At 41.8% G+C, this 23882-nt stretch overlaps 1 protein-coding gene across 3 annotated transcripts in view; it reads left to right on the top strand.

Annotated features, from left to right (window-relative positions):
- The window catches only part of KAT6B (lysine acetyltransferase 6B), a 208415-nt gene that overhangs the window by 159012 nt on the left and 25521 nt on the right, over positions 1-23882 (top strand). For all 3 annotated transcript variants that reach the window (XM_089682585.1, XM_089682583.1, XM_089682584.1), the window contains 3 exons: positions 6176-6407; positions 12907-13066; positions 14680-14940. In XM_089682585.1, coding sequence (XP_089538711.1) covers positions 6176-6407; positions 12907-13066; positions 14680-14940 — 653 coding nt within the window. The remainder of the gene's footprint in view (positions 1-6175; positions 6408-12906; positions 13067-14679; positions 14941-23882) is intronic.

Below are 23882 nucleotides of genomic sequence, written 5' to 3'. Positions count from 1 at the left end.
CATAGACATGAAGAACAGAACTCTTCTGTTCTGCCCCTTACTACACTTCAGAAACGACCATCCAGATGGTTAATTATATTAAAATAAAGCACATTGCACAATCTATTGCTCTAGCCTAATTTTTTCACACCCCTACTGCTTTTGAAATTTTGCATGATGTGTAGAGAACTAATCCTCTAGGATCTCAAACGCTTATTGACCCCAAATGTCGTATCCCCCCAAAACACAACTATATTCCTAAATGAGAACATAGCGTGAATAAAGAATTTGCCATAGAGGAATGGGGAACAGTATGGGCATCAGCCCATAAAACCTCACTTTCCTCTTTCTACAAAGGGAGCCAGTTTTAAATTCTTTATCATTGGTACCATATTCCTGCCTTTTAACATACTCTTAATTCCAACCTTCCAGACCAATGTTGGAAAGGCCTCAAACACACAGACTCTTTTGCATATTCTGGGCTTGCACTAAGCTACACCATTCTGGCAGGCAGTAAAAAAAAAATCTCCTATATCTTTTGCTTATTCAGGTTCCTCTTCTGCATCTACCCTCTTGTTGGGTCTTCCACTCCCTAACATGAATAAAGACTCCAGAAAGTTACTTTTAAGTGTACCAATTGCAAGTAGATGCCTAAAGCGGAATTGAAGTTGGAAATTAAAAATAGTGAGCAAACAGGCTGTTTTTTGTGGAAGAACATGTGATGTATCTTCACCAATATAACAAACTGCTTGCCTGTTTGCAATATGTTTGATCATGCACAGCTTAGTGTACATTCTCGGCACAGCTCAATGTGAATGACATCATTCCCTGCTGGCCATTCAAGAAAAGGCGAAGATGTTGGCTTCACATTGCTGAAGTGGAGGTATTTATGGACTTTAGCTTGGCTTTAACGCTGTCTCATTGGAAGTGGATACATATGCTAAAAACACGACCTTTATTCTAGCATTCAAGAAGTCAAACTTTTAGAACCCTAAGCTTCTAATGTGACATTGGTACAGCAAAACAGCTTGTTTTGCCATCTCCCAACTATCTGGTGTCCTCCTTTCCCCCTCTTCCACTGTTTTCTTGGGCAACAATGTTCTCTTCATCGCCCCTTCCTCACTTTTATACACTTTTTTAGTGTTCTCATTTTATTGCATTGCTAAGACATGGATTAAAGATTTGGTTATTAGACCTCGATCTCATAGACTACAGGACTCTATATATTACAGACTGTGACCACTTGTTGGTGTGACCAACACTTTCACATGCTGCATTATCTACAACTATGTCTAATACCTGTTCCTATACACTCTTAAACTCCTACTTGTAATAAGTAGCTCTTGGACAATCAGACCAGCATGCTTTTTTTAATTGTAAGCATTTTGATTTTAATGCATTGTAATATTAGAAACCTTCCTAATAAAAATACATTTAAAAACAAAAAAAAGTGCTGCAGTACTCCATTGTAAGTGGATCTGCACTGACAGCTTCTATTGATGCCTCTGCAAAGTCCCACAAATACCTGTTTGTCTTCCAGTGAAGTCTACCTAAAGCAGCTTCCAGTGATAATGTGTCAACCTGCTGCATTTCTTGAATATTCCAAGCATAATTACCATTCTCATGTAGGCAAAGCTACATGTGGGTTAAAAAAATGCATGGGGTATAGGGAATGTCACTGCTAATTTGCAATCCTATAGATATAGATTTGGATCATTCAGTGAGGGTAAAGGGAGTTTTTTGTTTACTTTGAGGCTTGTGTATCCAATATTAACTGAATTTGATATGTGTTTAGACTGTCATAGAGGAGCTTTTAGTTCTTCTTTAACCACTTGCCCTCCAGAGGATTTACCCCCCTTCCTGGCCAGACCATTTTTTGCGATACGACGATGCGCTTTAACTGACAATTGCACGGTCATGCAACACTGCACCCAAGTGAAATGTATGTCCTTTTTTTCCCACAAATAGAGCTTTCTTTCGGTGGTATTTGATCGCCTCTGTGTTTTTAATTTTTTGTATTATAAACAATTATCAACAATTTTGAAAAATAAAAACAATATTTTTGACTTTTTGCTATAAAACATATTAAATAAAAACATTTTAAAAATCAAATCTCTTCATAAATTTAGGCCAACATGTATTCTGCTATATGTCTTTGCTTGAAAAATCCCAATACGTGTAAATTAATTTGTTTGCTAAAATATATACTTTATATATACTGGAATTTTTTTTTTTTATACTAGTAATGGTAGCAATCAGCGACTTATAGCGGGACATCCCCAGTGAAACTAATACAGTGATCAGTGCTAAAAAAAAAAAAGTACTGTACTGTACTAATGACACTTGGCAGGAAGGGGTTAACATCTGGGGTGATCAAAGGGCTAACTGTGTGCCGTTTTACTATGTGAGCTGTGTGTGCTTTACTGGGTAAGCATGCTGCTTTGTATTGCTCTGCTATGCAGAGCAAAACAAAGCAGCATGCTGGTGCTGACAGGGGAGGGATCTGTATTGTTTACATATAGACCTCTCCTCTGTCAGTGTTCTTCGGCATGCAATCTCTGACTGGGACCTGGTGATTGACAGCCGTAGCCGTCAATGACGGCTCGCACGTGCCCCCTGCCCGGAAATGCAAAATCACATGTATATATACGTAATTTTGCGCAGCCCTGACGTCCTGTAGCAGTATTTGTGCTATAGGGCGGCAGGGAAGCGGTTTTATTTTAGATATTTGAGATTGCAATTTGATTTACTGGCTTTTTTTTTTAATTTGTATAATGGCATGGTGAAAATAAGTGCCTACATCAGCTCCATGTATAGTTCTGGGCTACTTTCACATATGCCCAACACCAATTACATGCAAGAACCCCAATGGGGGTTCCGGGCGATTAGCTGTGGGAGGCAGCCCCATTGAAAGCAATGCATTCAGTCTGTGTCCAGGGCTGATCACTCTCAGGTGATTGTTGCATGAGCGATTACACATGAGCGGTAATGATTAGCTACTGGAGCCAGCAGCCTCATTTTGCTTTCACTGGGTCTGCCTCCCTCAACTAATTGCCGGAAACCCTTGCTAGGGTTTTCACATGTAATCATTGTTGGGCCCACTTACAAGTGTGAATGTGGAGATATGCTGTCTGAAAAAAAAAAACAACAAATATGTCTATTAACGCTTGTGCATTTTCCTTAGTATTGTAGAGGCAAACCACAGTGAGATATATAATGCCTTGAAAAAGTATTCATACCCCTTGCCATTTTCCATATTTTGTCGTGTTACAACCAAAAACTTAAATGTATTTTATTGGGATTTTATGTGATAGACCAACACAAAGTGTCTCATAATTGTGAAGTGGAAGGAAAATAATAAATGGTTTTCAAAATTGTTTACAAATATCTGAAAAGCGTGGCTTGCATTTGTATTCAGCTCCCTTTACTCTGATACCCTTAACTAAAATCTAGTGGAACCAATTGCCTTCAGAAGTCACCTAATTAGTAAATAGAGTCCACCTGTGTGTAATTTCATCTCCGTATAAATGCAGCTGTTCTGTGAAGCCCTCAGAGGTTTGTTAGAGATTAGTGAACAAACAGCATCATGAAGGCCAAGGAACACACCAGACAGGTCAGGAATAAAGTTGTGGAGAAGTTTAAACAGGGTTAGGTTATAAAAGAAAATATCCCAAGCTCTAAACATCTTACAGAGTACTGTTCAATCCATCATCCAAAAATGGAAAGAGTATTGCACAACTGCAAACCTACCAAGACATTGTTGTCCACCTAAACTGACAGGCTGGGCAAGGAGAGCATTAATCAGAGAAGCAGCCAAGAGACCCTTGGTAACTCTGGAGTAGCTGCAGAGATCCACAGCATTTTCTCCTCCCTGAGCTCCCAATGAAGAAAACAGAGGGAATGTGAATCTATCCACAGGACAATTATTAGTCATGCACTCCACAAATCTGGTCTTTATGGAAGAGTGGCAAGGAGAAAGCCATTGCTGAAAGAAAACCATAAGTACCATTTACGAGAAACCAGATGGAGGACACAGCAAACTTGGAAGAAGATGCTTTGGTCAGATGAGACCAAAATGTAACTTTTTGGCCTAAAAGCAAAACACTGTGTGGTGGAAAACTAACACTGAACATCACCCTGAACATCAGCAGGGACAGGGAATCTGGTCAGAGTTGATGGGAAGATGGATGGAGCCAAATACAGGCCAATCTTAGAAGAAAACCTTTTAGAGTCTGCAAAAGACTTGAGACCGGGGCGGATATTCTCCTTCCAGCAGGACAACGGCCCTAAACATACAGCCAGAGCCACAATGGAAAGATTTAGATCAAAGTATATTCATGTGTTAGAATGGCCCAGTCAAAGTCCAGACCTAAATCCAATTGAGAATCTGTGGCAAGACTTGAAAATTGCTGTTCACAGATGCTCTCCATCCAATCTGACAGAGCTTGAGCTATTTTGCAAAGAAGAATGGGCAAAATTTCACTCTAGCTATGCAAAGCTGGTAGAGACATCCCCAAAAAGACTTGCAGCTGTAATTGCAGGGAAAGGTGGTTCTACAAAGTATTGACTACGGGGGGCTGAATACAAATTCACGCCACACTTTGCACATATTTTTAAAACCATTTATCATTTTCCTTCCACTTCACAATTATGTGCCACTTTGTGTTGGTCTATCGCATAAAATCCTAATAAAATACATTTACGTTTTTGGTTGTAACATGACAAAATGTGGAAGGGTATGAATACTTTTTCAAGGCACTGTATATCGAATACTGCTAGAGAACCGTTTACATGGTTTAATTCAAAACTAATGGACATCCATTTAGATAGAACAACATTTATCTACCAAGAAATTACTGAATGTGTGTGTCACCATTTTTCCTTGGGATCATTGTCTAGTTTGTTCATGAATACAGTGGTTTTGTTGAACCTGAGCTATGGTCCTCTATTTTTTTGTAGATTGTGATAATGGGCCATTTGCTTGACATTATTTGTAAATTCGAAGTCGGCATCAAAGTCATTTGTAAGCTCTAACAAGGGGCTCATTTTATTTGCTCCTGTTTGGTGTGTTACACTGTTCAAATCAGTTATCTGTTCAATAAGTTAAAAAAATACCACTTGTTCCTGACAGAAATATAGTGATCTGGTTAGTTACATTCTTCCCAGTTCGCTCGGTGGACTACATAACACTGCCCTTATGCCATAGAAAAGGGACAGTTTTGTAGTCCTGCCCTATGGTGATAACTGTGTTCCTCAATACAGTACAGTGAATGAGCGTTGTTACTCTAGGACAAGAAGTGTGTTACAGGGACACCAGTTGAAAATAAATGTTAAAAAAAAGCCTGAAAGAAAATGTACGTAGCCTGAGGAAAGGCAAGCTGCACCATAAAATTATATGTTCTTTGGTTAGAAACATTTTAATATACGGCGATCAGCCATAGCAATAGAACCATAACCACCCACCATAACTCGTCAAAACATTGACTCCACTAGACCTCTAACACCCATCCAAAGTCACATTAAAATCAATACTCTCCTTTTGGCAACCTTTCCACCCCCCTCAGCAAAACGCATCAAAAACACAAAATGTGCCAGAAAACCGCTTCCATCACAACACTCAGAAGCGTAACCTAGCCTAACAGTTCTGGTATTTCTGCCATTCCTTCTGCATTCCTAATAAAGACTGAATACAATAGATATGAGAGTGCAGTGTGGTCCGTTTTCTGGCTGTGTTGGGAGCTAATCCAATGATTAGGCTTGTGCTGACATGTGTCTTCTCCCCCCCCAGCCATTCACTGGGTAGTTCAGTATGCTGCATTTTCTCCTCCCTGAGCTCCCAATGAAGAAAACAGAGGGAATGTGATCAAATCTTTATGCTTGCCCCTTTTTTTTCTGCTTTCAGCACATCAACTTTAGGGACAACATGTTCGCTTGCTGCCTAATATATCCCACTCACTTTCAGATTCCATTGTAACAAGATAATCATTTTACCTGTCGGTGGTCATAATCCTATGGCTGTTCAGTGTAGCTTCTGTCTAAGGAGGAGTAACTACTTGTATGATGACAAAGCTTCAAAAAACAACCATATAAAGGAAATTGATAGTTCTAATTCTGGACATGTAGTTTCCTATTATTTGTTTAACGTAAGCATGCATCTCTAGTGTTCTAATTGTCCTGTTCTGAAATATACTTGCAGGTTACTTGCTTTCACGGTGTGAGGGGCAGACGGGCTCTCCAGAAAAGCCTCTGTCAGATTTGGGCCGTTTATCGTATTTCTCATACTGGAAAAGTGTTGTTATAAACTATCTGTCCACTCATCATGACAAGCAGATCAGTGTGAAAGGGCTTAGTCGAGCTACAGGGATGTGTCCTCATGACATTGCCACCACCTTGCAGCATCTCAACATGATAGACAAGAGAGGAGACAGGTGAGTGACAGACTAAGAAAGTAACATTTCACTGTAATAAGCATCTGCCATTTCCTATATATGTTATGGAGAGTTCCTTGCCATTCTGTTCTTAGATTGAAAATGTTAGTGTTCATCATAGCCATTGACAACCTTTCTGAGAGGTAGCCACCAAAGGGCATAACTGTAGCCCTAGCTGACCATGCAGGTTCTAGAAGACACACCCTGCACAGAAGGTACAGTCCAATCTGAATGCAAATTAGAATTTCTAAATTACTGTATATAGTACAGTGCTGCCAAGTGTTACAAGAGCATTTTGGATATTACTTGGTTATGGTCTTACGGCAGGTTTCGTTTTAAAAGTGGAATTACTTTTAAAGCTTTTGTCATTTTTATTTCTTTTAAAATAACAAACCTGCTCTATTTGCCTGCTTTCTGCAATGGTATTTGGACTCAGGTAAGTATAAGGGGGGTAAGGGGTAAATGCATATATTAAAACATTTTTTTTTTACCTGTAATGCTGAACTTGTCTTTAAGCTGTTCAACTATTGCAAATATAGCTTCTAAAACATCTTTATGGACATTTCTGCTTCGTGTTTCTAAAGCTGAATTTTTAAATTATTCCGTAAGTGTCTTAAATACAGTTGAACTATGGGCAAATGAAAAATGACATGTATGCTGCAGTCTGTCATTAGTAGTTTGTGTTTTTCTGAGTCCCCTGTAATATGCTTTCGTCACCTCCAGCAGTAGATCTATTCATTTTTCTCTTCTTGTATCAAACGCTGTTTGTTCTGTAATGAAACCACAGCATTGTTGTCACCCTGTGGACAAGGTAGTTTGAGATGGATGGTAAAGTGGAATTCCTGCCTAGCTTTAACTATGTTTAAAATGTCCCATAACACTCCTAGCCCTGCTACCTGTGCTTCCTAACCAGTGTAAAAGATGTGCATACATTACCTTTTTTAAGTCCGGTCACTTGATTTCCTGTGTCAGTGAACAGCGGCTTCAGTGGAGAGTAGGGAGCAGTGACATTGGTTGGGACATGGGAGCCTATGAGTGACATCATGACTCCCAGAATTCCCAGCTGTTGTCAAAGGCTTCCTCCTCTCCCTTGAAGCCGCTGTTCGCTGCCTCTCACTGGCACAGGGGACATCAGGCTTTAGATCATGTGACCAAACGGAAGGAAACTGAAAATAAGTACGTAAACAAATCTAAACATATCATTTTTACACAGTTTAGACATGAGGGTGCAGGGGACATTTGTAATCAGAGGTAGTGTTTTAGGCTGGAATTCTACTTTAAGTAACCAAAAGAATAAATAAAAAACCTCAATGCCAGCTAACACTTTTATGTGATTATAGTAACTTTTTTTTTTCCTTATGGGGAAAAACCGTTACATCGTGAGATTTAGAGCTGGCAGTTGTTATTGCACACACCCGTCAGCATTATTATTATTATTCTTATACAGGATTTATTTAGCGCCAACAGTTGACCAGCTCTTGACAAAAAAAAGGTAGACTGTATAGTTAGAGTACAGCAGTTAATAATCTAAATGGAAGGGTATAATAGCTTGTTCTGATTTACTGTAACTGTCACTTTTTCTGGACAGATTGGCATACATGTAAAGGTTAAAAAAATATATAAAAAACGTGAAATGAAAAAGAAATTCATATACTGATTACGATCACTACTGGTATTAGACACAATACAGTACATTTACCAGAATACAATATTTCCCAAATCACCTTCCAGGACAACTACTTGAGAGATGATTGGCTCCACCTTCAAAAGGAAATACAAACCAGAAAGAGGTTAAAAAGCCCCTCCCTTCGCCTCTTCCTCAATTATTTTGTGTTTCCGACCGTCCAACAATACACTTAGTCATATTTGTTTTGTTTCTCCTGGTCCTGTAACTATGGTTGTCAGGCCCCCCTTAGGTTACTAAGTCCTGGTGTGCCTGTGTTTCTGGTCAGATTGATTACCTAACGGCTTTTTTTCCTGAAGATATGTGCTGGACCTTGCTGCTTGACTGATGTAGGCAAGTCCAGCGGTGCGTTGCTTTTTTGGCCTGTTTCTTCTGATGAAGTAGTGGCACAGATGGTCATAGGCCCCCCCTGCTGGGTTTCTTCCCGCATTTTTCCAGCAGTATAATGCCTATGGGCAGGTCCTTTAGCCAAGGAGGACCAAGATGATGTTGACTCCATTCTGGAACCAAATAACACACTTTTAGCGTTGCGACAGGATGTGCTCTTCCTCCCAGCCACTTAAAATCATGGGTGTCCACACTGGCACCATTCTATTCCATGCTTTGATTGCTGAGAGGTGCTGGCATCAGGGTGACATTGGGCCAGTGAATACTACAGGCTGTAATAATGTAGGACTAACTGCTGTGGGTCCTAGGCATTGTGAAGGGCCCAGACAGCAAGCCTCCTAATAACCTCCTCCCTGTCATGGAGCAAGGTAGGGAGTCATCAGGGAGCAATGAAGCCTCCTGGACAGGCTTGATTGGGTTCCAGCTGTACTTTTTTAATTCATATAGTAAGCTTTGTGTAAGAAATGTATGCTGCTTATGACAAGATTAGAATCTGCCATTTGCAGAAGTGTTTTTATGATGTCCATGTGTGGGGGAAATTATATGCTTGAATTGTACACTTTCAGTTGTTTTTTTGCCTTACCTTGTAATGGTGGATACACATGTGGTGGCTGCAGTTTGCATTGTTATGGATAATTCCACTATGGCCATCCATAGATCCACCTACCCTGTCCATATTTCACAAGAGGGACAAGCAACTTTTATTCTTTCAGGTCATGTATGCCTTGCCATTTCCCTGTGTGCATCACAAATGTTTTATAAAACACATCTCCAGCATGGTAAGCTCTGCTAATTTGATCTTACCTAATTACCATTTAGTGTTCACCTGTGCCAGCACTAGACAGAAAGTCCCAGAGTTTGCGGGATGTGTAGATTCTTCACAGGAGGAGTCGGTTTTTAGCCTACAGTGATGTCTTGCAATAACCTGGGGAGTAGCATGCGGCTTGCCTTAAAGCGGAGCTCCACCCAAAATGAGAAGTTCTGCTTTAATGCACTGTCCCCCGCTCCCCGTTAAACATTAGCATCTTTGGGGAGCAGGTGGGGGTAACGGGTACCTGAATTTGACAGGTACCCGCTCCCACGATCGCCTAAGGCGATCGGAAGTGGAAGTTGTCCTCATATGGCTGTAAAGGCGATACATTACTTGTACAGTACAGGACACAGACTGAGTATTTATAGACCCTTTTGTTATTGGATCACTTTGGAAGCCTAACCAGACCCGCACTGTGGGAGCGGCCTGTAATGTTGATTCGGGTGCTCACCGTGTCACTTTGTGCAATCAGCTGCAGAGTGCTATACAGGTCCAGGGCCATGGTCCATCACCACAGAATTCAGACCCCAAGGACCCCTTTGGGAGTATTCCAGATGAAGCCTGGACTCTATACAGGGCCCAGTGTTCTGAATAAGGCATACTTAAAAAGCCCTCCCTGGACCCCAATGACCCAAACAACCTCAGACCCATCTCCCTGCTCTCATTTACATCTAAACTCCTCGAGCGCCTCGTCTACACCCGCCTATGCTCTCACCTCAACGACAACCACCTCCTCGATCCCCTACAGTCTGGCTTCCGTCTCCTACACTCCACCAAAACCGCCTTACTCAAACTCTCCAACGACCTTCTAACCGCCAAAGCTAATGGCCACTGTTCAGTGCTCCTACTCCTTGACCTCTCTGCGGCCTTCGACACAGTTGACCACCCCCTCCTCCTCAAAAAACTACACTCCCTCGGCCTCAAAGATTCTGCTCTCTCCTGGCTCTCATTCTACCTGTCACAACGCTCCTTCAGTGTTACCTATAATGCTACCACCTCCTCCTCACTCCTCCTCTCTGTTGGGGTCCCTCAAGGCTCTGTCCTTTGGGCCCCTTCTCTTCTCCATCTACACCTCCTCCCTTGGCCAACTCATACACTTTCACAACTTCAACTACCACCTCTATGCCGACGACACACAAATCTATCTCTCAACCCCCCACCTCACCCCCTCATTTTCTGCCCAAATCACACACCTACTGAGCGACATATCAGACTGGATGTCGCTCCACTTCCTTAAACCGAACCTCTCCAAAACCGAGTTTCTTGTCTTCCTCCCAGCCCGGACACCACCCCCCATTGACTTCTCCATAACATCCAACAACGCCACCATCAAACCCTCCCTGTAGGCCAGAGTACTTGGTGTCATTCTGGACTCCAACCTATCCTTCCAGCCCCAAGTCCAATCTTTAACAAACTCGTGCAGACTCCACCTCCGCAACTTCACCAAAATATGCACGTTCCTAACCCCAGAAAACACTAAACAGCTCATCCACTCCCTCATCATATCACGACTCGACTACTGCAACTCCGTCCTCACTGGCCTGCCTCGCCGCTGGCCATCCCCTCTTCAGTCGATCCTGAATACGGCTGCCAGACTCATTCACCTTTCGAACCGCTCCGTTTCCGCCACCCCCCTCTGCCAATCCCTCCACTGGCTTCCGATTGCGCAATGGATCAAATTCAAAATCCTAACACTGACATACAAAGCTGTCCACCATACTGCCCCGAACTACATCACTGACCTAATATCCAAGTACCGCCCAGCACGCACACTCTGCTCCTCACAAGACCTCCTTCTCTCTAGTTCCCTGGTCTCCTCCTCCCATGCCCGCCTCCAGGACTTCTCTAGGGTGTCACCCATCCTCTGGAACTCCCTGCCCCAACCCATCAGATTATCACCTACTCCTCCTTTAGGCGCACCCTGAAAACTCATCTCTTCAGGGAAGCCTACCCCACCCCCTGCTAACTTGCCGATCTCCTCCACTCTTCCTACCACTCCATCCCCCACAGCTATCTCCTCCTGTACCACTATCCCCTCCCTCCTAGATTGTAAGCTCGAAAGAGCAGGGCCCTCAATCCCCTCATGTTTTGCATTGTATTGGTATTGTTCTGTCACATGTTCTGTCCCCATTTGTAATGTACAGCGCTGAGCGAACTATTGGCGCTTTATAAATACTGTATAATAATAATAATATGGTCGCCCTTTTATCGCTGACCATTACCTGTACTAACTGGGGCTATCTTTGAAAAGTTTATGCTGTAAAGTGAATGCAAGCCAAACTTGTGCTAAAACTCATCCACTTTGAGCTTAGTCTCTAATGGAGGAACAGGTGTTACATCACATCAAATCACTTGTTGCACACTTTACTGCCACTTTTGCCTTAGAGCCTTTATTAGATACTCAGGTGCTTCCTCCTGTAACTTCACCACAAGGACTTCACTAAAGGATGTCTATACCCAGATTGCTGCATACTCCTGCTAAATACACTTTCTCTTTGTTCTGCACCCTACTCAGTGAGTAGGTTTTACATGCCCCAGGGTTTCAGTTGCCTTCTCTTTGCCTGGAGGTATCCCAAGCAAAATTTTTTTCCAAAGAAGAAAATGCTCCTACTCATAAAATGACAGTCACTCTCAACATTGCCCCAAGCTAGATCACCAACCTCATCTGCAGATATCACCCAAATTGTCCTCTCCGCTCCTTCCAAGACGTCTTGCTCTCTAGCTCCCTTGTTACCTTCTCCCATGCTTGCCTCCAGGACTTTTCCAGAACCTCTCCCATTCTCTGGCACTCCCTACCACAGTATGTCCAGTCAGCTCCTACCCTGTCCACCTTTAGGCAATCATTAAAACTGATTTATTTAGGGAAGTCTACCCCACCTGCACCTAAGAAGTGTACTTAAGTCACCTCCATCAGATCCCCTACAGCTGTTACCTTTTGTACCTTCTCCCCCTTCCGTTAGTTTGTAAGCTCCATGAGCAGGACCCTCCTATTCCTTCTGTATTGAACTGTATTGTAATTGTACTAGCCCCCTTTTATCTTGTAAAGCACTGCAAACTGTTGGTGCTATATAAATCCTGTATAATAATTCCATATCATGGAGTACAATACAGGAAATTCTACCTTCTGTTTTCCTTGGTTACTCTGAATTGCTTGCTACAAAACTGAGGACTCATGGAGTGGCGTAGAGGAATAGCGGGAGGGTCCCCATGGGGCCTTTCTTCAAAAGATTTGCTAGTGTTCAATCACCTGAAATTACCAGTCTATAACCCAGGGTCTATGAATACTTGGCCTGTCTTCTGTGCCATACTAAAAGATATGGAATGTCTTTAGCTTTTTTTTTTCTTCTTGTATGTTTCATGAAAAAGTGCACCACCCTCTTCCTGCATAAACTCAGTTTCACCAGGATCCAGGGAACTTATTTTCAGTTTATACCTAAAGACTCAATTTTATTATATCTTTGACCTCTTTGTAATAGCTGTGAATGACACAATTTCAATGGCACGGTCTTCAATAGGGCCTCTATTTCATTTACCCTGGTAAACCATCAAAACTATTTACAGTATGTCTCCGCAGTCTGATCCTGGCATGCAGGTAAAGTTGTTTTCTACGTTTGCAGGTTTGTTGTTGTTCGGCGTGAAAAGTTCTTGGCAAGTTGTATGGTCAAAGTAAAAACACGGGCTCAGGTAAACGAAGTTGACCCTGACTGTCTAAGGTGGACACCAGTCATTTCATCTAACTCTGCAGTGTCTGAAGAGGAACATGATTCTGAAAAGGAGGTACACAATTCTCTCTAAAAGTTCACTTACCCAAAACTCATGTCTGTTAAGGTTCACAATGCTGGATAGAATCAATCACTGGCTAATGACATGTTTTGAGCACCATTGCAAGGCACTATTTTTTGCACTAGATTCTCCTTTTATTTTACATTATAAAGAATTAGAGTAATGCCAGGATTTCCAGTAGAGAGAACCGTACTGGTGCCACAGTCCCTCCAAATTGTAAGAATCTTAAGGTGATATTATTTCATATTGACCATAGGAGGGAAGATCTGTGGTGTGACACTGCAAAAGTATAGATCTGCTGCATATTTTATCCTGGGTCTCCACTAGTTACTGCTGTCCTAATACCAGGTCCTGGTTAATCAAATTACCAAAGACTACACCGGCTGGTTTCTGGGCAGTAGCTTAGCATCATAACTGTGGTGACCCCTTGATCACAAGACTCAACTGCATGCTTGGAATCACACTTAAAAGTAGAATTGATATGCGCCCATCTTGTCAGAGACATATGGACTATTTAGCATAGATCTGTAGTAACATAATTCTGCATGAATATATTTCTTGTTTTGTGCAATCTTTATAGCAATTGGCTCATTCATGTGATGGGTTCCATGACATATTGTTAGAACTAATACGAGTAAACCATGTATAGGGATGCACAACCATGGAACCCTATTCCGAGACTAATCTTTTCCCTCGGAAGAGGGAAAGTGGTAGTAGAAGGTAAAGAAACTGAATTACAAGGATTAAAACTCTCCCCTGCCCTCTCATAGCCATGGGTACCCCAGGAACCTTTGGCCACTCAGTTCCCAAACAGAAGATCCTGAAACCCAGCAGAAACAGTGATTTCCTGCCAGTAGAACCAGGTTTTCTGAAATTTGTCAGGGTGTCTTTATCTGAGACAATTGGGCTTTCCATGCGCTCTGTATCATTGACTTTAAGCGCCCACGTAGCTATAGATCAGGCCTGACACTGTTTCCTGTAGGCTGGGATGCAACTCCTAGCCATCTTAATCAGGGGAGGGATCACTGATCTCTTATACATGTACATGTTTATGGGCAGATCATTATGGTACAGTAGGAAAAGGACAGGGTTATAGCGTAGGTGGTAGTCTGTAAACTTTTGTGGAGCATCTCGTACGTTAGTCTAAAAGCCATGGAGGGCTGGGCATGACCAAAAAGCATATAGGATCGTGCCTGAAGATGAATGGCACCTCCAGCATAGGACGGGGATTGTAGGGAACCTAGTATGTCAAATTCAAAGGGTCTTGTACCAACTGGACAGAATTTTAAAACCTGATTCTTGATATTTTGTGCATTGGAAGGTTTTGTGGGCATAGAGAAAAATTGTATCCCTTTTATGAGGAAGTCCACAGGAGTTGAAGTTTCGATTCCCACTTAGAAGGGTAATCGGATATGAAGTTTTCAGGTGGGGTATTGCATGAATACATTTCTAACATATCACAGCATACAGCAACAGTATAATTTATCTAAATCTATGCCTTTTATTATGATAAGAAAAATCCAGTACCTGAGCTCTAGTCAGGTGATTTTTCCAGTATCTTTTAAATGTATGTGTGTGTGTTTGATTATGTGTGTGTACTTCTGTAGGCAGAGCATCTCATGGAGCAGGAAAGCTGTACGGAGCAAGAACACCAGCACCTCCACTCACGATCACACTCAAAGCAGTCCCCATCAAAGGATGAGGCTCTTAGCACCTACTTGCTTCCAGCAGCAGACACCCCAGCCATCTTAGAGAAGAAAAAGCCCATAAAACACAACCAGAAAAGTAGTGAGGATGAAGATGAGGACCCACATCTAGAAGTTACTCCAATACTTACCAAACCCCAGACACTCACAGTGAAGAGAAAGGTAAATGATTCACAGGATGTAGAAGATTTTAACAGTTTGTACTTTTTATTTTTTAGATTGTACAAAGCACTGAAAATGTGAATTATCTATAAAACATGCCAATCAGATATATTTGCCAGTTATGGTCATCCTTGTTCTCATCTCAAGTATTTTGACACTGCAAAAGTTGTGTGCAAGAGTATGTTTAGTGTCCTGCTGGACTAGGGCAGTGTTGGATAATCCAGTGTTTGGGCTCTATCAGCAATTAAGAGAAGTGATATTTCATAGATTGTATACACTTTTGAGAAGTAGATGGTCAATTTCTGCTTATCTGTCTGAATGCTGACCTCCAGAAATCAGCTTTACAGACAGTTTGACTATTTGGTTGCTGTTTCAACTGCCATACTTGCTTTTCTATTCAGTCCTGGGCAGGGGCGGACTGACAACTCATGGGGCCCCCGGGCAATAGGGGATCATGGGGCCCCTGTGTCCTTGCCCAAACTCAAAAAAGCCTATGAAAAAGGTACCAGGGGCATTTCATGGGGCCCCCTACTGACCTCGGGCAGTGCCTGAGTTTCCAAATGGTCAGTCCGCCCCTGGTCCTGGGATCTACACGGACCTGGTGGAATGTTTTGTGTTTTTTTTGTGCAGTTTAATTTTCTGGCTACCTTGCTGCCCCCAGCCTGTTAACAGACAATGAAGGAGCAGCATCAGGCTGAGACAGACCATCTCTGTTCTTACTCTGCTATTCCAATTTTACCATGTTCATTATCGGTACATACAGTGAAGGAAATAAATATTTGATCCCCCTGCTGATTTTGACTGTTTGCCCACTCACAAAGAAATGATCAGTCTAAAAATTGATTGGTAGGTGTATTGTAACACAGAGACAGAATAGCAACAAATAATTCAAAAGAAATGCATGTCTAAAAAATTATGCACTGATTTGCATGTTCATGAGGGAAAGTATTTGATCCCCTATCATTCAACAGGATTTCTGGCTACCAGGTGTTTTTCATACAGGTAAACTGAGATTAGAAGCAGTCTCTTAAAGGGAGTGATGCTAATCTCATTTTGTTACCTGTATAAAAGACTCCTCTCCACAGGAGCAATCAAACAATCAGATTCCAAACTCTCCACCATGGCAAAGACCAAAGAGCTGTCCAAGGATGTCAGGGACAAGATTGTAGACTTACATAAGGCTGGACTGGGCTACCAAACTATCACCAAGCAGTTTGGTGAGAAGGTGACAACAGTTGGTGCACTCATTCGCAAATGGAAGAAACACAAAACAACTGTCAGTCTCCCTAGGTCTTGTGCACCATGCAAGATCTCACCTTGGAGTGTCAATGATCATGAGAACAGTGAGGAATCATCCCAGAACTACACGTGAGGATTTTGTCGATTGATCTCCAGGCAGCTGCGATCACAGTCACCAAGAAAACAATTGGTAACACACTACGCCGACAAGGATTGAAATCCTGCAGTGCCCGCAAGGTCCCTCTACTCAAGAAAGCACATGTCCAGGCCCGTCTGAAGTTTGCCACTGAACATCTGAATCAGAGGAGGACTGGTTGAAAGTGTTGTGGTCAACGAGACCAAAATCGAGCTTGTTGGCATTAACTCAACTCATTTGGAGGAGAAGGAATGCTGCCTATGACCCCAAGAACACCATCCCAACTGTCAAATATGGTGGTGGAAACATTCTGCGTTGGGGGTGTTTTTCTGCTAAGGGGACAGGACAACTGCACCGCATCAAAGGGACGATGGACGGGGCAATGTACCGTCAAATCTTGGGTGAGAACCTTCTTCCCTCATCAGGGCATTGAAAATGGGTCGTGGATGGGTGTTCCAGCATGACAATGACCCAAAACACACGGCCAAGGCAACAAAGGAGTGGCTCAAGAAAAAGCACATTAAGGTCCTGGAGTGGCGTACCCACTCTCCAGACCTTAATCCGATTGAAAATCTGTGGAGGGAGCATAATGACTTGGGGAGGAACTGCCAAGAGGAGTGGGCCAAAATCCCTCCTGAGATGTGTGCAAACCTGGTGGCCAGCTACAGGAAAGGTCTGACCTCTGTGATTGCCAACAAGGGATTTGCCACCAATACCAAGTCATGTTTTGTGAAGAGGATCAAATACTTATTTCCCTCATTAATATGCAAATCAGTACATAATTTGTTAGACATGCATTTCTTTTAAATTTTTTGTTGATATTTTGTCTGTGTTACAATACACCTACCATTTGATTTTTAGACTGATCATTTCTTTGTGAGTGGGCAAACATTCAAAATCAGCAGATCAAATATTTATTTCCTTCACTGTTTGTATTCAGCATCCTTGGTTGGCTCTCAGTACTGCTCCTCCCTATCTGCCTGTGTTCTGCTGTATAGGCATGGCAAGAGGCTAATACCAAGTCACAATTTGGGTACTTACACTAGTTGCATTTAGAAGTACGTTTTGAATGAATGCCTAGGCACCATCACCTCTCCAGGTAATGCACATTACATTCCATTTTATCAACCGCTAGCGGACTGTGCACTGTACAGATACGTGTACAGTGTGGGCTCACTGTGCTGGATCCTGTACGTGTACGTGATTTCAGACTTCCAGGTTGGAGGCACGCGCTGCCCCAGCTGTGCTGTCACTGGCTCCAGCACATGTCGATCACCGATGATTGTTGGAGAGAATGACAGGAGAGAGCTCTCTGTTGGTAAACAACACAGAGCTCTCTGACAGCACAATGTTCCTGTTTTTATCTCCCTGCGAAACCGTGAATTTAAACCGGCATATTGCATTGTTAAAACCACACAAATTAAACACATTAACACTTGTTAGGCACACAGTTATCCCTTTGCCTCTAAATGTTAACCCTTTTCCAGCCAGTGTCATTAGTACAGTGTCACTGTTTATTATTAGCATTGATCTAAGTATGTGTTTCAGTGGTGATGTCCGTGTCAAGCAGTTCCCACAAAGTTTCAGATTGGCCGCCATACTGTCCCTGCTATAAGTCGCTGATCGCCGCCGTCGTCACTAATATTAAAAAAAATAAATAAAAATTCCAGTATATATAAAATTATTTGTAGATGCTATAGCTTTCACATAAACCAATTAATATACGTTTATTGGGATTTTCTTTACCAAAGACGCTCTCCCTCCTCATTGGCTCAGAGACAGCAGCAGGAGCCATTGGCTCCTGCTGTTAATCACAACCAGTGAGGAGGGAGTGTGGCCAAGCCATGCTCTGTGTGTCAATGGACACACAGAGAAAGCTCAGGAACGAGTATGTTCAGGTGCCCCCATAGCAAGCGGCTTGCTATGGGGGCACTCAGGGGAGGGGAGGGAGCCAGGATCGCCGCCAGGGGACTCAAGAAGAGGAGGATCGGGGCCGCTCTGTGCTAAACTATTGCGCAGAACAGGTAAGTATAACTGTAAAAGAGATATGGACTTAAGAAGAGTGTGAAGAAAAGAGAGAAGAAAGTGATACTAAAGGCTTAAATTAAAAAAATTTACCAAACATGTTATACTTACCTGTTCTATGTAGAGGTTTTGCACAGAGCAGCCTGGATCCTCCTCTTCTTGGGTCCCCCTTTGACACTCCTGGCCCCTCCCTCCTGTCAGGCACCCCCACAGCATGCAGCTTGCCATGGGATCACCCAAGCAGGGATGCTGCTCCACAAGATGCTGCTCCATGTCTCCATTCACACATGGAGCCACAGCTAGGCCCTGCCCCCTCTATCTTCTCATTGGCTCATTGGCTGCAATTGACAGCAGCAGGAGCTACTGGCTCCTGCTGCTGTCTCTGCCAATGCGGAGATGGAGTTCTGAGATAGCCTAGACTCCAGTGCACATTGCTGGATTGAGAGGGGGCATACGTGAGTATTGGGGGGGGCTGGGGGGATGCTGCACAGAAATGGTTTTTACCTTCATGCATAGAATACATGAAGGTAAAAAAGCTTCAGCCTTTACAACCACCTAAAGAGAGAGAGATTGAATCGCAGATGACTGCAAACAGTTGAATGGTTTGAAGAGCTGAGGGCAAAGCTCTTCATGAAATACTCCAGTGCCACTGACCTTCTAAAGTGCGTTTTAGAACAAAAGCAACCAGGAACCCTTTCATCAAAAAGAATTTTAGTCATCAAAAATCAGAAGCCTTTAAACAGAATTATATCTCCCCCATATGATTTACCAGAACGTTGTCATCAGATGGTTGAAGAGTGTATTATTGTTACAGATGAACTTGCAACAGTTCCATATGAACATTTTGAGTGTCACACAGATTCTTAAAGATCAGGAAATAATCCTTGACCTAGAAATACTATTATATGAAAGAATGCGGGAAAACTGATGGGATTGTGAATGTGAAGGGGATTACCTCGAACGCTTTATTTGCCGATCAGTAAGACGAGGTAATAACCTCTGCTGAGTGTGTTGTCTTATGGGGAGTGGCAAGCACTTTTCACACAGTGGTGGAGGATTGGAAGATTTACACAACCATTGGTGGTGTATTTAAAGGAAGAATATTGTCTGTTGCACTGAATAATTCATGAAAATATCATTGATGAATTTATGGAATAATTGATGAATCTTTTAATATCACAGATGTTGGCACTTTATATTGGTTTGCTAAGAGCACATATATATCTAAGTGTATTATTAGTGCACTACCAGCAAGTGTATTTTAGTTACTCTTGTTTGTATTTATAACATGTTTTTTTTTATTTTAGAAAAAAATAAATACATTTGATCTTTACGTTCCCTTTAAATTATTACAGGTAGAGCGATTGTCCCTTTGACAGAATTACAATGACACAGACTTTGGTACAGACTGTTATTGTTACTCTAGGACTCCAAAGTCAGCTCTAGTATATATTATAAAGCATACCTAGCCTTTTTTTGGAAAAGGCTCAGCATGGGTAGCCTACCTTTTTATTACTGGGAGCATAGATGTGGTAATATAACTCATGGGCACGCAGAGGAAAAAAATTACTGATGCAAAAAAAAAAAACCAAAAAAAAAAAAAGTATTTTGTGTGCATATAGTAGATGTTGTTATTGCACTCTGTCCCGTCAACAAGCCTACTACCAGTGAATATTGTAGTACGACAAAGTTATCTACAGGATATATTTTACCCCCAAAACAGACAATGACTAGGAACATGGTTTCAATGCCTTTTTCAGTTTTCACATTCGTGAGAACGTGCACTGCTGTATACTTTGAGAATTATGAGTGTAAAAACCTGTATGCAAGACAAAAAAACACAAATGCAGGAAAATATAATTTCAGCATTCTAAAATTTTGAGTTCCTGCCAAAATAATGAAGACTTTGTAATATCTAATAGATGCTCAGGTATTCAACAACCTTCTTCTAAAATGGATTGCTACCTGAATGCATTGTAGACTTGATAACTTAAGTGTTACAGGCCTCAGTTTAGCACTTTAGGCTAGGGGCTCTTTAGGTTGTAATGATTATTACATAAGGGCTGAAGGACCTCTGCTGGCAGCTGTGTGAAATACAGCCCACATACTTGTTAAAGTGTTGACTATGAGATATCTGATGGAATGTTTATACTACAATAGGATATAACATTAAACATTTTTATTTCTGGCCCCATTCACGCAATGGCGTTTTGAATCATGGGCAGAATTGCAACAATTTCAAAACGCGTTGCTAAAATACCAAATCGCAAAACAGCGTGTTCAGGTGCAATTCATTTTAATGGTACCTAAAAACACAGTGCAGTTCTGCTGTGATTGTCACACGATTAATTGTGCTGCAGTCACAGCAAACTGCATTACACAAAGCGCGTCGCCCAAAAGAAGCTCCTAAACTGCGATTCAAAACACTATAGTGTGAATGGGGCGTGATTTTATGTGTGTTCTCTTGTAGGTTTGTAGGTATATATACCTATGGTCGATGTAATAATGTATTGTAATACTGCTGTGATTAGTCATCAGCTATCACATTGGGACTTGGCACCCTGTACCATGTGTAGCCAATCACAGCATGTCAACAATAAACAAGCTGTCATGAACGGAAAATCATTTATTCCAGTTAAAACTATTGCTCATATCAGTGATCATCAGTGGTAGGAGGTGATCATCACACAAAAAAAAAATCCATGATCATGATGAGACTTGTAGCTGCCATCAATTTGAAAATGGCCTTCTTTTTTTTTTTTTCTTCAATTAAATTTTCTCAGTTTAAACATTTGATATGTTTTCTATTTTCTTTTTGTTCTTAAAATATGGGTTTATGAGATTTGCAAATCCATGCATTCTGTTTTTATGTAGATTGTACACAACGTTCCAACTTTTTAGGACTTTCATAAATAGGACCCTTATTTCTTCAGATACTTTGAAAATAAAAATGATCTTAATTGCGACTGCTTGAAGTGCGAGGCCTATACCAAACTTGACCATTTACCGACCAAGTACAAGTACCTTGGGCAGGCGGCATGTAAAGGCAGAGCAACGTACCGGTACGTCGCTCTGTCTGCACTAACACAAGGGGGTACTGACATTTCTAAATTGGGAAAGCATCTGATCACACACCAAGAGTTGTAGAGTCTAATAGACCCCAGATTTCTATAACAAAAAAAAAAAAAAAAGAGTACTTGTCACTGCCTTTTGTTATCACGGGATATTTACATTCCCTGTGATAACAATAAAAGTTATAAAAATTAGAAAGGGGCAGTGTAAAGTAAAGCTAAATAAATAAAAAAAATCAGACGCCCCCCACCCTTCCCCATGCTCGCATGCAAAGGCGAACACAAGCGTTGGTCCTGTGCCGGTGTGTAAACTGACCTGATCGCTGGTGCAATGCCTTCCTGCAGCAAGAAATAATAAATGCACATTTTTTTTTTTAACCTGCTAAATAATGTGCATTCATTATTTTTTTTACCAAAAGGTGACCTTATCCTTTAAATAACCTTGATAATCTTACTCACTGTGAAAGACTTGCTTAAAGGGATGGGGTGATGGAAGGCTACCTTGAATAATAGGTATTATCATAATCTGAATTCTAGATGATTAACAATGGAGTTTTATGGGTCTTTGAGTTGTAAGGAGGTAAAGAAAAATAATTTTTTTTCATAATTTTGACGATTAGTGGGACAAATATAAAGATACATTTCCAGTGTTCTATATATTGGAATAGGGCAGGAGAAAGCAACCCCCAGCACAGGTGCCACAAGTGACACGCGTTACCTCTTATGCTGGCACGAGACTCCCTCCCCATCAGCAGAGCAGCACAGGGAAGTGTAGGTGATATACAGCTTCTGCCGTACAAATGCATTCTGATCTCAGAATTCCCCGTGCCACAGACGCCCTTAGGGAGAGGCACTACTAAAGCCAATCTCAGTCCCACTATTTGGAGGAAGATGACTCGCTTGGTTGCCACTACCAATCTCAGAAAGAAGGGATCTCACTGTGATTGAGAGAACCACAATCAGGTGACCGTGTGCAATTACTGTTGAGCTTCTGGGAACTTTGTTGAAATGGTTAGCTACCTGTTTGTTTTCATTTGCTGCTGCTCTCCTACCACACTGGCCATTTAATTAATATTGGATGGAAAGGACAGGTGGTAAACCTCTGTGTCTATCACACTTTTATCTTGCTGACATTTTTTTGATAACTTGTTTGTCATATCTCACTTTTTATTACAATTCCTGTCCCCCTTGCTTTTTCTTTTTTAATTTTGCCCTTACATAGCTATGAGTATACATAGAAAAGGATTGATGTGCTCAGTGTGTGTGTATATATACACACACATATATACACACACTCACAGGCCACTTTATTAGGTACACCTGTTCAATTGCTTGGTAATACAAATTGTTAATCAGGCAATCACGTGGCAGCAACTCGATACATTTAGGCATGTAGACGTGGTGAAGTCGACTTGCTGAAGTTAAAACTGAGCAACAGAGAGGAAGAAAAGGGATTTAAGTGACTTTGAACATTGCATGATTGTTGGTGAGAGAGGGGCTGGTCTGAGTATTTTAAAAACTGCTGATCTACTGGGATTTAAACGCACTACCATCTCCAGGGTTTACAGAGAACGTTTAGACAGAGAAAATATCCAGTGAGCGGCAGTTGTGTGAAAAAAAATGCCTTGTTAGAGGAGAAGGGTCAGACTGGTTGCTGCGACATTCAGCTGGTAGGGACAGAATTTGGCGTAAACCACATGAAAGCATGGATCCATCTTGCCTTGTATCAACGGTTCAGGCTAGTAGTGGTGGCGTAATGGTGTGGGGGATAATTTCTTGGCTGGTGAATGTGTGTGTGTTTTATATATATATATATATCATATCACTTACTGCTGATGCCTCAGCTCTGCGTCATCTACTGCTACCAACCACTGCATCACCTACTCCCAACCCTTAAACTCTACATCACTTACTCCTGAATCTCTGCGTCACAACTGAACTCCTGCATTCTGTGTCCCTTTTAAGCCACTGCCACTTCCACGCAATGAAAATCACATCCAATTTTTGCATCCACTTAATCTGGGAGGGCCCAATTTATAATCTTGCACATAGGACCACTGCTTTCAAAAAATGCCCAACATGAGATCATCACTGCGCATTTATTCCAGATACTTGTATTTGACATCACATACAAGCACTGGGGCTGGATGTAAGAGGCGGATAAGTGGGGATGAGTGTGAGAGTACAGGTAGCTGTGTCTCATTCCTGCCTCCCTGCACTGTTCTGCATGTTGCGCATAACACAGATGAGAAGAGGCTACAGCAATGGGCTAAACAATATGATAGTGTGACAAGAACACGCCTATCTGAAAAAGGTTTCTAAAAGATCCACGCGGAGTAGTATGAATTCAAATGAATTTAACAATACTTTATTTGATCACATAGATCATGGGGAGGTTAAACATGAGCACGGTGTACATATGAAAAAAATAAAATCATGTTTAAAAACACTTAGCGTCTTCAATTTAGGGT

This window comes from Staurois parvus, unplaced genomic scaffold, assembly GCF_062004578.1.
Source record: "Staurois parvus isolate SC_StPar_1 unplaced genomic scaffold, SC_StPar_1.0 ptg000291l, whole genome shotgun sequence".
In the NCBI taxonomy this organism is placed as follows: domain Eukaryota; kingdom Metazoa; phylum Chordata; class Amphibia; order Anura; family Ranidae; genus Staurois; species Staurois parvus.
The sequence above is the reverse complement of the archived record's forward strand: the minus strand, read 5'-3'. Positions and strand labels throughout refer to the sequence as shown.